Source organism: Asterias rubens, chromosome 11, assembly GCF_902459465.1.
Source record: "Asterias rubens chromosome 11, eAstRub1.3, whole genome shotgun sequence".
Lineage (NCBI taxonomy): Eukaryota > Metazoa > Echinodermata > Asteroidea > Forcipulatida > Asteriidae > Asterias > Asterias rubens.
Window position 1 is genome coordinate 16200302 of NC_047072.1, and position 14012 is coordinate 16214313.

The following is a 14012-nucleotide window of genomic DNA, read 5'->3' on the forward strand; positions in this document are numbered from 1 at the left end:
ATGCCATGTATAGTTACCGATTCACAATTCTGAAATTCATAACCATTTCAACCAATGTTTGTATGAGAAAGATCTACATAGCTTGCCAATTACATCCCCCTGTGGGTGTCTGCAAACAAACAAACAAACAAACAAACAAACAAACAAACAAACAAACAAACAAACAAACAAACAAACAAACAAACAAACAAACAAACAAACAAACAAACAAACAAACAAACAAACAAACAAACAAACAAACAAACAAACAAACAAACAAACAAGCAACAAACTTAACACTAATCCAAAGTATACTTTGAACAAAGCAGAAAGATCATGTCCGTGTACATGTACAAGTTACTTTGCAGACTTTTCTCTGTCGCAGTATTATTCGCAGGTGCATATTGTTTGAATTTGTTTGCCCAAAGGTTTTTAAAGATTTCTAAACTTAAGTCCATATTCCATCCAAAAAATCTAACCGAGAATTCCAAATGCTCATCTATTGACTGTAATGTTTTTAATAGTTGATAAAAATGTCGAATGAGTATTTTTACCCTACGGAAACCCTAACGATGAACAAACATGTATAGAATCAGAGTGAATGGGATATTTCTGTTGTCACCTGCATGGTCTACTGAATGGAAGAATTTGATAGGAATCTTGGTGTAGTCACGAACGCTAATTTCAATATGTCACTCAGTGACTCAATATAATTGCTGGTATTAGAAGCTTTCATGCTATGAATCCCGTTCACTTCAACACGCAGCATCAAGTGAGAAATCAAGTAAATATGATCGCTCTTTCCACATGAGGTACTCGCAGATAAACACAACTCGCAGCACTATAATCAAATTAATAATATCGTAGTACGAGTGCAGGTTTGAATGAATGCACGTTGGATCGCAAAGCGAACATTTATGTTTTTCTAATCAGCTTTAAATCCCGAATAAGAAGAAGCTAATTAAAGCGAAATATAAGAACTTCTAAAGTTCTTTTTGTTTCGCTTTAATTAGCTTTTAATTACCAATTTTGTGCAGTGCCTTCAAGGATAACTAAACATTAATTGTCTTTGGAATGCACTGGACACTATTGGTAATTACTCAAAATATGTATTAGTATACATAAACTGACTATAAGTAACGATCAATGGAGAGACGTTGATAGCATAAAACATTGTAAGAAACGGCTCCCTCTGAAGTGACGTAGATTTTGAGAAAGAGACAATGCCTCACTCAAGTTTGAAACTGAGAAGGACTTCTGGCCTGAAGCCTCTCTCAGGCATCTGAAAGCACAACATTGAAATTGTGTTCAGCAAGAGTGTTTTTTCTTTCATCAATTTCTTGCAAATTCGATTAGCAATTGGCCCCAAGTTTGTACAGAGTTGTTATTGTATGCATAAGTGAAAATACTGGTCTTTGGCAATTGTGCACAGTGCCTTTTAAACATCAAAAGGTAATAACTGCTTCCGTAATACAACATATAAGACAAGAACAACTCGTCAGTTAATATTATGGATTTTCTTCTTCTAGGTTGAAGCTTGTTACAAAGGTTATGGAAAGTCAGCGCTGGGCTAATTTGAACAAGGTCTACAGTGATCCATCATACCGGATGATCTTAGGGCGGAGCGACCCCGGGGAAGCCCGAGTCTGCGCAGTGGTAAACGAGACACGTTATTGCGCGGCAAACCACTCGCATCAATCTCTAAAAGGCTAGCGACAAGGGAACTCCAACGTCAAATGAAAAGAGCAGTAGTGGTTTCAATGGGTTACTGTCAACTCATGATCTGCAAGGCGTTCTCTAAACATAAAAAGTTGGCGGTGTCTGTTCTTCACACTCTACAAAACAAAGCACATGGATGTGTTTCTATACAAGTTTGATTGATAGTAGAGATTTTGAAACAACTTTTCCGATTCTTCTCATCTCTCATCTTGATGCCTTCTCATCATTGAACATACTATCATCATCGCGATGTGACATTCACCAAATGTTTTTGAATTCCTCACACGCTCTATGATTGATCCAGGGTTATGTGATGTGAATGTGGAGTCAGTGAATTCGAACTACACCGATAGTCAAGTATCAGTGTGTTTACTGCTTAGAACTCAGCCTGCTTGGATGGACAAGTGCAGTGTTTTCAGTAGACATAACACTAAATCTACACCCTGAAAGTAAATGTTGGTTGACTGCGTCCGAAATCGGCACTAACGCATCCCGCATCTGTGATTTGAGACTAGTTATAGGTCCATCATGGATGCAACTATCCCGCTCATTTGCAGCTTTCATATTCTAGTTTTTCTGATCGGCGTACCGGGAAATCTTCTTATCCTGCAAGTTTTTGTCAAGAAAACCCGAAAGACTAGTACCAATGTTTTCATAATGGCATTGGCGTCCGTAGACCTTATGGCATGTCTTTTGAGACCAGTGTTTGTGGGAAACAACATGGTACTTGTTGTAACGGGAGAGTATCCCTCAATATGGAGTGAAATCATTTATTACGTTTTAACTTATACCACTATTTATAGCTCGACAATTTTAACTGCAGCAATTGCATTCGACCGCTACGATGCCGTATGTAGACCACATACTCGACTCCTAACATACTTTGGGGCACAAGTTGTTGCGGTGTGTTGCTGCGTTGTATCTTTACCAATGACTGTACCAACTGTCTTGATGTATTTTAGGCCAACATTAGCAGTTCGTCTGTCGAGACATTGTCTTTCTTTATCAACATACATCATCTCTCTTCTACTTGTAATCATCTTTTACATCTGTGTCTATAAAGCTGTTTTGTATCGCACCAAAGTACGGACCAAGTGGGGACGCTTTACCGGTGTTACGGCAGCCGTGGAGAACTCGGTGTCCGTAGCCGGACAAACAGAAGTTTCAACTTTAGCAGCAGCTACAAGAGACATAAGTAAACTGAGTCCAGTTACTGAACAATGCGCACTTCAGGATGTGAACCATGGACAGAGTGATACGCAGTTTGATTCCAAACCAAACCAGACATCATCTCCAACTGATTTGGAAATCGTGAGTTTGAAAGACAATAAACAGTCGGTAGTTTACCGAAACCTTGGTACAAATGAAGGACCCTCGAATGCCCAAAACCCCCCAAGTTATTCCTCCCTATCTCCTGAGATCCAAGAAACATCTTCAAGTGCGGTGAGTGAAAATCTTAAAGTTCCAATTTCTCCTCAGATATCAGGGTGTGGTACCTCGACGTCAGCAACGAATAGCTCTACCAAGAGACAACGGTCACCAAGCGAGAGAGTCAAATCCTCTAAAAGTATCGCAGTAAGGATGCAAAATAAAACCACTAGAATGCTTCTAATTACTACCATTGTGTTCTTCGTAACTTGGATCCCATACATGTGTTTAGCTTCTATCAGCATTTATCACATGGTTGCCCAAGTTGAACCTAACAAAACTTTAATGAGTTTTTTCTCCACGGCATCTCATCTTCTATTAATTAATAACGCAGGAAACCCATTTATTTATGTACTCGCAAATAGACAGTTCCGAAATGACTGTCAGCGGGAGGTACGTCGATTAGCGCGCATAATTCAACCTTGCTGTAGATGTTTCATGTGTTCTCCATTAGTCAATATGATCAGACGTTGTGGCAATACTACTGTCTAAGGTCCAAATGTCACACCAGGCAATTTACAGGCAACTAGTTACAGACAATCTCTATGGAAAAAAAAACATAGAAAAAAAAGACTTTGCTATAGGGTCAAAACGTCAGGCCATTACAACATTTGAGCGTTTATCATAGGTCATTCTTTGGTTGGTAAGCAGTTAAAGACAGCTAATTATATTTATTTAAAAAAATCACATTTCAATGTTCACATATTTGTTGCTGTTGATCGCAAGAGATTGTTGTTCGAAGATTGAGTCGTGTGCTACAAAAGTAATCCTTTAAGCCAGTACACTATTGGTAATTGTCAAAGACCAGTCTTCTCACTTGGTGTATCTCAACATATGCATAAAATAACAAACCTGTGAAAAATTTGAGCTCGATTGGTTGTCGGGGTTGCGAGATAACTATAAAAGAAGAAAAAACACCCTTGTCACACGAAGTTGTGTGCTTTCAGATGCTTGATTCCGAGACCTCAAATTCTAAACTTGAGGTCTATAAATAAAATTCATGGAAAATTACTTCTTTCTCGAAAACTATGTCACTTCAGAGGGTGCCGTTTCTCACAATGTTATTTTACTCCCCATTACTCGTTTAAACCAAGGAAGGTTTTAATAATTATTTTGAGGAATTACCAATAGTGTCCACTGCCTTTAAGCATGCTTTAAGCATGCTCTGCAGTTGGTTGCCTGTAAAAGTTGCTTGGTTTGAAGGCCCTTATCTTTGGAGAAATACGGTTGGATGATTCAACACGGCACTGGTTCATTGCATTCGATTAGGCAAGGTACAAGTATGCAAAGTGACATTAAATGTGCGATATTGTTATAAAGCAAGCATGTATTATCAAATGTGTATTGATAAAAAGGAACTTTTTTTTCATGTAAAAGAAATGGTTAAACTTTTGTGAGTTATTTCATTAGACGTAGACAACGTGGACATCAAGATCTGTAGTTCCTTTCAGTTTAAAAACAAAATGTCAATGCTCTCCAATAATTGTTTTTCATAAGTTTTTGTTTTAGTTGTCGTTGTTTGCCCTAAGGTTTTAGATATTGTTACAAATCTTGTAGCATAGTTTTTAGATTTTTCTATGAAATATTTCGTTACTTCGCTTTAATTTTGTGTTTTGAGAAACTGAAAATCGTTATCGCGTTGTGGTCAATCAATAGGATGCAAAGTGCAGGAGTTGCCACGATGTAGACAACCATGTCCCAAGGGGTTAATGCTTCTAGGGTTAGAATACTATCCATTGAAAAGTGCAATCAAATAATCATGACCAAGGCTCTGTACTACTAGTCTCTATATAGTTTGAATATATCATTCCTTTTTATGAGAATAAACATGGAGTATTTAATGGTACGTGTTTGAAAGCTGTATATATTACAAGAATGCATGTTTATAATTTAGTAGTGACTAGCATTGGTAATAACTGTAATATAAATAATACACGTCGTCCAACTCCAATTGGAGCAATTTATTTCAGGTGTAGTATTCGTTGGTTCACCCAATAGTGTCACGTGATATGTTGCCGAGCAGTGCGGTAGTAATTCCGTGATGGGTAATGATCATGGCCCAATTTCACAGAGCTGCTTAAGCAGAAATTATTGCCTAAAAAGTATTTGCAAAGCAGAAATGAGCAGGATACCAGTCACACATTGTACATGTGACATTGTAGTTTGACTGGTAATCTTATTCTGGTAAGCATAATGTTGTTGTGGTTAGCTAGTTTTAGTTTTGTCGTGCTTAAGCAGCTCTATGAAAATGGACCCAGACTAATTCAACCATAGCAGTTTAGGGTCATTACAGTTCTGCATTATAAAGAATAATATAGTATCGCTTTCTATGTGTCCTGTAAATAAGCTAAGAATTGTAAACAGAAAAAAATGTATAATGCACAACAAACATATTTCTGTACTCGCTCTGTGGTGTGTAAATAAAATTACTTATGGGGCCAATGTAGATAGATTCTTATGTATTAAGAATCACGTGACAATGTGCCTATATATATAATAGGAGTTGGGAAACATTCAATAACGTACAAGAAATTGTTAGTTTCTGTGTTAGTCATTTACCATGTATATATCTCGGTCATAGTAAACACATGCCATGTAAAGACAAAGGAATCAGACATCGTTGTGGGCTATGTGTCTAAAATCAAATGAAGGCACCAGACGCATTCATACATTCCGGTATGAAAATATTAATACTATGTCATCAAAGAAAGTAATTATCTTATTAATATGATAAATATATATCTTTTCATGATTTAAAAGATATATTCTACTTTCATTTTAATTAAACTACTGAGTAATTCTGTGTGCTGTAGACCATTTGATGTGTATAAAAAAAGAACTATAAAGTTCCGTGACGTACCATAATTTGCATAATAATTAAATATAACCCCAAAGCGTTCTCAAGAAACCTTTGAAAACGAACTGGAAAACAAGAAAATACAAGCAACAAATCCCGAGCTGAAGGGTGCCACTATTTGTGTATAAAGCTATAGGGGTGACAGAAACAACAAGTGTGGTATATATTCAAATATTAAACGTAACACAGGTATATATAACAAAAGTGTTGTCGTTTTTCAACATAGAGCATACTTTGTATGTCGACATTGTGTGAAACATCCGCAAATGTTTGTTCTTAATGTTGTAGTCTTTTTCCAGTTTTCAAACCGCAAATTTAAAAGTCCTTTTCAAATGCAGATAGAGAAACAGTCTATGTCTATCTAGGGTTTATTTCTATAGATGCATACTCAGTTCTAGATTATTATTCCATTTATAACTCCAGACGAATATTACAAATAATGCACGATATAGACAATACTTTTAGTTTGAGAAATATGGACGGTTTTGGAGTATTTTGAAAATCAGAATATTATGTGCATTAATGGAAAGTAATTTAATCTCAGCATTTGTAAATACTTGTTTTTGTCATTTCGAGGATAAGCACTATGGAGGGGAATTCCAATCAACTGGGTGTATATTTAAAAAATATTTGAAGTAATAGTTGAAGGTAATCAATGTTAATCTCATGTAATTATTTAATTCCAACAAATCTCTGCAGTGCGTTGAAGTAAATTAGTATTTTCCGTGTATATACCAATGTTTTAATTATGTGTTATATAAAAGTTAATGTTGGCTTTTAATGTACATCTTATTGTTCGTCTTGAGGTCCCCAATGAGGTCATTACATTGGAATTAAGCAATTAACTATGGCATCTGGTGAGCCTGTAATACAACTTCCCCCTACTTTGTTTTCCTTGCTTACAAACCAAATTGAATTATACAGCAAGTAAATTTACGAGTGGACAGACAAAAAGGGGCAACATCCTTCAGAACATTTTATTATAAGGAAACGAAATGTCAGAGGAAGGCGGTTTAAGGTGGACACAAAATGCCAAGGATGGGTTGTGAGAGTAATGCTCTTACCCAAGCCCCTAAGAAACAAAGTACGTGCAGGAAAGATTGGAAAGAGGTATTCTCTAGGGATGGATGATACATGTAAGACGAATGTTTGATCCAGTATGCTCTCATCGCGGTTCTATTGTGCTCAATTATTCACTTCAACCCATTTCGTTCTTCATTAGAAAACCTTGAATTAAGCTTTCCGAATCCCTAGCACCCTTTGCTTTCTACCGATACAAATGTCATTAAATCTGCTGCCTGACTTCGCTACAATCTGGGAGAATGCACGCCTCCCTTTACACGTTGACTGCTAGATACCATGGTCGAGTAAATTCCGTTAAGTATCAATCTCAAGACATGACAGGAAGACGATGACGTCACAGACATCAATAGACTGGTCACACTTAAAACGAAAGATACAGACAATACAAAGACAACGACTAAGGAAATCAAGACACAGGGGACAATACTTGGACTACATGCATTCAATTATGTCCCTAACTTTCTTGAAATTTAGACCTGGTATCACTTTAAGTAGGTCAAGAAATGGACTAAGTCCAGATAACTTCAGATTTTAATCTTTAAAGTGTTTTGAGTTTTGTGACAATCAATTTAAAACAAAATTCAGTTACTTGACATGACGGACAACACATCGATATTTTCCGAAGACATTGGACGAAGACAAGACAAGACACGACTTCTCCTAGCTTTCTTTCTTTTGGGTTCACACGAAAGGTATTAGACATTGTTATTTAAAGACAAGCAACACAATCAAGCTATGGGTTTTTTATTTCATATCTCATGGCAATGACTCAAGATGGAAAGCTATAAGACTGTAGTCCAAAGAGCCAGTACAGCCATAGTCGAAGCCAAAGCCAATTAACCATTCAATCAATGGCTTCGTACGTTTATAAGAGCAATATAGGGAATCCAAATGTTTGTTTTTTTTTAGCTATAGACATAAAGAAGTGATTGGTACAAATCGAACCGGTTTACCGTTACGATCCGTGGTTTCGGGTATGGCTTTATAAAAGATCCCAAGTTCCACCAAGACACTCTACCAAAACTACCAGTACTCCTAGTAGTAAAGACACAATTATGGTAGCATGCCATCGTTAAACTAGTATCACGCCTCTTGGGTGTTAAAGCACTTTAATATTCGATCAATATAATAATAAGAGTCAGGGTGTATGACCGCTTGGTCATTGCATTAATAACGTTTTATGACGACAATGTTGACATACAATGGTCGACTGACTAACTGATGACTGTACAAATTAAAACCGACAAGCCGTGGACACTTTGAAGATACCAATCTTACTTCAATAACCGTTGATTGTAAACTCAGATAAACAAAGCTCTTACCGGGAATATATTAAATTTGATTTAACTCCAGATTTCTGCATATACATGTATAAAATATTAGACAGTAATTGTATAAACAAAGTAAGGTAAATTATAAAGTGTATATTGTACCATTATTTTGATTAATACTAAGGAAATGACGTCACAGCTAGATGTGATTAAGAGTTACCCAACCTACATTCTTAAAAACTCCTGTGTCAGATTTGCCCCTAGTCCCGGGTCCCATGTGACCTGACCCGTCTTGGGGTCCAGCTGACTCGAGAAGTAGTTACACAATGGGATTTTAAGTTGAGGTTTTGCGGAGTCAGTTTGAACCATGTATGGGTCATTTTAACACCGATTCTTGAGCATACTGACACAGAAATAGGTAAAGACCTCGGTGACCGGATCGAGGTCAACTTGAATTGTTTTTGAAAGAAATACAGATGGTATTGTTTCCCTCGTATACCGAGGGATTAATGTGCATTTTCATAAATATTATTTTGAAGTATGTTTTGTTATCCGAAATATGTTTGTACATCCTGATTAATGTCGTGTTGCAATCATTGAATACAGTTGGAGATACACTAGTCGAAAAGTTGAGTTTTAAATATTATTTAACTTCCGATTGTTACATTGTGATTTAATTATCCATCCACAAGACTTTAATCTTAACATGATAAAATAACTATTTTCAACTATTTTGTCTATTTCTTTTTAAAGTAAAATGTTCAAGTAGTCATAGTCCGAAGGTGCAAAAAGTTCAATCAATTGTATACGGCCACAATTACATGTTATGACGATCATGAAGATATGCAGTATAGTCCACTGAACCCATATGACTTTAAGATTACTTTAAGAAGTCAAGACTACGTAAGAAGTATTAGACATTCAAATTTTCGCAAAGTCTATCAAAATACTAAATAAGTAATATAACTTGCTATAATAGTATAGGGTCTATCAGCGCAATTATACCAAACTGTTAAATGTCTACTTTTTGCAATAAAAACTCAGTACGAAAGAAGATTCTAAAGTCTGGTGTTTCTGAACTTTGATGATCCCTATACATTTTAACGGGGCCTATTTTATGCGTAGACACTGAACAGCTCAAGTATTGCTTTACTACACAAAATCACTGTAGGCAGTAGCTGGTGTTCAATCAGGCCAGTGCAATCTTGAACATAGTCTTCATTTTACGAGTCAAAGTAGAAATCAGAGGCGATTGGAGTAAATACGGACGGGATGATCAGCTTGAAGGGGTACATAGAGCTGTTAGCGTGCTGGAGGGGAAGACTAGCACCTGCTCCCTCCTTGATCGTTGAATAGTGAGCCCGGCGCCAGACCAAATAACCCTTACAGGCTGGGATAGAGATCTGGTATAGCTCTGTGTGCTTGATTACACCGTAAGTCAGACTATTCCTTATTTCACAACGATTGCTTTCCACTTTCCCACTATTCCTTCAAATTGTCCGGAAGAGGACAACTCAGAATCAATACCTAAGTCTACAGAAATATAAACATCTCAAAGGATTCTGTTTATCTTAAATTATCTGTACTAAAAATCTTTGTAGCTAATAGAGGTTTTCATTGGCAGAATCCATACTTCTGTCTACAGAAACATAAACATCTCAAACGAGTCTGTTACTATATCTTGATAGTGATCTATCATATACAATCTTTGTAGCTAATAAATAGTCTGTCATGGGAGAGACGAATTACAACACTAAGGTACCGCCTCGAACCTTCTTCAAGTCATGCTATCAGATCGGGAATCTTTGGTTTCAATTAAAAAATATACTAGAAAGAAACAAACACCAGATGACTATGCTGAAACACCCATTTGCTACTGTTGTATCACTTCAGAGAAAATAGTTGTCTTGGGTCAGATTCCTAAGCCTTTATAAGTCAGCTGGAAGATGAAGTTTCATTAATTTGATAATCTATGTCTGTCTATAGTAACTTGAGATATGCGATTTAAAGTCTTCACATAACACGTTTATTATTAAGATGGTCTCCATATTACGCTGGGTGTCACCTCTTCACTGATAATGATAGAGTCTTGAGGTGGTAATGTCAGACACGATGCTTATAGGGGCATTGAGAGAGAGCGGAGGGGTGGGTGGAATGAGGTTGTATCGCCCCCTCCCCCCTCCCTTCTACTCATAATTCATCATGTTCCAATGGGCCATACGTATGGCATTCCATTTAATTCTATTAGCATGTCTGGCTTCAACAAAAATTGCTGTTAGGATTTCAATTAAAGATTTATGTGTTTCTGAAGAGAGATACAACGAAAATGTTTTTCCAGATCAATTTCTGCAAACGCTGATAAAACCCATTAAAGAAACATTTCTTTAAAGCCTCTGAAGGAATAAAAAGATAAAAATAACCGCGGAATGGCCTGATAAGCCTCACTGAGTGTCCAGTTTCGACCTGAGTTGAAACCAAGTACACTCAGAACAAGATTTTCTAGATCGAATATTTGTGTCAAACCAACAATTCGATTCCCAAGAAATTTATTAAAATACTACTTGCATTTCTTGGGACTCGTTACTGATATTATCTTAAAAGTATTAAGTTATCAAATAAGTACAATATAACGCAATTAATCGGCGCAGGCTTTTAATGTCAATTTCCCTTGGTGCCGCCTGAAGTTTAAAGTCTTCGTTTTCCTCACATTTTGGTTGCCAGTCTTCCATTATATTGACTTCATTTTGTTGTTTGTCCATCATCACATTCTTTTTAAAATGTGTATCTTGGAATTCTCTGACCTGTGTAAATTCTTTTGCTGGTAAGATTTTAAAGTTTTCTGTAAAAAAAAAATATCAAGTTTATCTCAACATTTCTTAAGAAATGTATTTTGCAGAAGATGATCATGCCATTGTATGGGATAACTTGAATCTAACACGATCTTTAACATCTCTTGAAACAAAATCCGACACCTCAATCTCTTGAGGATTAGTTTCATGAAGTGTAAGCAATCCCATATCTTAGTCTTTAAGAAAAGTGTTAAAGGCCTCAGGTTCTGAAGTCTCCAAGAAAGAGGAAGAATACACGAAGAAAACAACACTCCGATTATTAGAAACTTTTCAATGTAAGAAATGTCGCTAGACAAGATGTCTTCGAAGGCTGTTGCAGGAAGTTCTAGAGCAATCATGAAGAGAGGGGAGACAGTTTCTTATAGTAGGTGAAACCTTGGTTTTCTAAGGTGTCATGTTCAATCGCTGCAGGATGGTATCCGGATCCCGTCGCTTCAAGATCCGGGGATCCGGACCCGTTGACAACATGTTAAAACAAACAGGTAGGCGTTCACCTTTTTGTGTGTGGTTCAATAACCGTCAATAACCGTCAAGCTACAGACAGATGGACAGCTGATATTTCCACATTATTGCAAACAGAATAATATCCCTTCACATGTATCTTCAATGGACCACAAGTTGCCCAACAATGGCAAGCAGTTGTGTGCTGAACCGAAAAACAATGATGACATTTATCGCTCATACCACAATATTATGATATTATTACCATTATTGATCCGCCATGATGCATAAGCAAAGGCAAAACTATAACGTCAACCCTTACACGCATCTTATTCTATTGGAAGTGTAAGTAAGGTTTGCTGTGGCACTATATTATACAAATCTCTTGTGTGATGTAGTGGTGGCTCTGAGTTTTTCTGCCCACAAAAGATATTCTTACATGGTGTCACCGAAAACATTACTTAGTATTTTCCACCATGCACAGCATTAAGTTTTTCTTATACTGAGAAGGGAAAAACAGTTCGTGTTGATGTGTTAGAGAAACAGAACAGATAACATTCATGTTTTGAGACACTTAACCTGTTTATTTTTGCTGGTTCAAGCTGATCAATTCTACAGAAGCTAAAGTGCCTATGATGTGTTAAAGGTAATTAAAGGTACTTTCGGTAATTATTCAAAATATATATCAGCGCAAAAACTGACTTGGTAACGAGCAATGGGGAGCTGTTGATAGTATAAAACATTGTGAGGAACGGCTCACTCTGAAGTAATGTAGTTTTTGAGAAAAGGTTCTCACTAGGTTTAATGTTTGAAGCTGTGATGAAAAAGACTTGGCCTGAAGGCTTTTTAGGGCATCTGAAAGCACAAACAATAATGCAAAGAGGATGTTTTTCTTCCATGGTGTTATTGCAACTTCGATGACCAATATTGAGAACAAATTTTCACAGCTTTGTTTTTGTATGCATAATGTTTGGATACACCAAGTGAGAAGACTGGTCTCTGACAATATTACCAAAACGTGTCGAGGGCCTTTAAACCATCAGTGCATACACGATCTCATGCATCCTTAACATGTTGACTAAGCAAGACGTAGTTGCTGATTTAAGATGTGTGGGGTGCCCAGAAACACCGGTTAGAATCTCATCGACTATTATCACTAGAATTCAAGATGGGTCAGCAGATGTGAGGTAGCTCTTAATGATTCATGCTTATGTAACGGATTGTAGACTTAAGCAACCCATATGCTGGGGAAGTAGATGATGCTCAAGAAATAGACCTACCGTGGAAAGTTATCTTTTAAGAGGGAGTATTTTTTCAGAAAATGTCTTCATATCAAAGAGGGAAATGCATTGGACAGAACGAAATGAAATTTAAAATAATTTTCTTCTAAAAGAAAACCTAATCGTCGACGGGTATTTATTAAATTGTTTAATTAATTAACTTGTTTATTACGGTTGTGGCGCCAAAGATTCTCAGAAAAGCGAACTTAATCATTATACTTAAGCCAAGAACCTTATAAAGAAAGAGACGAGGAAAGGGGTCTTGGTTGTATAAATTAGTAGAAGAGAAACTCCAGAGATATATTCCCGAGAAACGCACTCATTCAGGGAGGGACTGAAGAGACGTGGAAAGAGAAGAAAGATACCACTATTACTGAGAACAGTGTGTACCAATGTTTACGGCGTGTGGTGGCAGATTCGACCGGCACAAGTTCTGGGCCCAATTTCATGGCTCTGCTTATCCGTAAGCACAGAATTGGCGCTTACGGAAGCAGGGAATTCTGTGCTTACGGCAAGCGTATTTCACGGGTTAGCGGCGAATTTGGGCTTCTGCGCATGCGTATTCCAAGTTACTAGGCATTCTACGCTTACAAGGCTAGCGCAGAAATTCGGCGCTTGCACGTAAGCGGGGAATCGCGATCGTAACGTAAGCGGGGAATCGCGATCGTAAGCGCAGAATTCGGCGGTAAGCAGGGCCATGAATTGGCCCTGGTGTTGTCAACAGCAGGGTGTGGATGGGCTCGAATCCTGGTTATGACACTTGTGCGACCAGGCTCATATATAGTGGCGGGTAGCCAGGACTACATCCTTATGGACTGTCAAGGGGGTAACCCTGTTTCAGCGCAGGAATAGGTGGCAACCATGCCCCTGGTGACAGTTGATTTGGGTTGACAGCATAAATCAGTTAAGTGAAGCCATTTACATTGAAGTGGCCGTCCAGCCTTGCGTTATAAGGCGATTGTTTAAAGGTAAGCTTTAGCTTAAATGTCCACAGAGGTTTTCCCTAGCATAATTCCATTAAGAAAAAACCTTTCAAAGAAACAAACAATACCGTTATCTCGGGACACATGTCAGCTTTTTCAAAAAGGTTTCAGTCTGTGAAAAA

At 37.3% G+C, this 14012-nt stretch overlaps 1 protein-coding gene across 1 annotated transcript; it reads left to right on the forward strand.

Moving 5' to 3' along the window:
• Window positions 1-1707: 1707 nt before the first annotated feature.
• On the forward strand, window positions 1708-3978 carry LOC117296807 (alpha-2B adrenergic receptor-like). The gene has a single exon (XM_033779871.1). The coding sequence runs from the start codon at window positions 2227-2229 to the stop codon at window positions 3616-3618; it is 1392 nt and encodes a 463-aa protein (XP_033635762.1). The 5' UTR covers window positions 1708-2226; the 3' UTR covers window positions 3619-3978.
• The last annotated feature ends 10034 nt before the right edge of the window (window positions 3979-14012 follow it).

Excerpts from the sequence above, each read along its gene's own strand:
- LOC117296807 (XM_033779871.1), top strand. The coding sequence starts at position 2,227 with ATGGATGCAACTATCCCGCTCATTTGCAGCTTTCATATTCTAGTTTTT.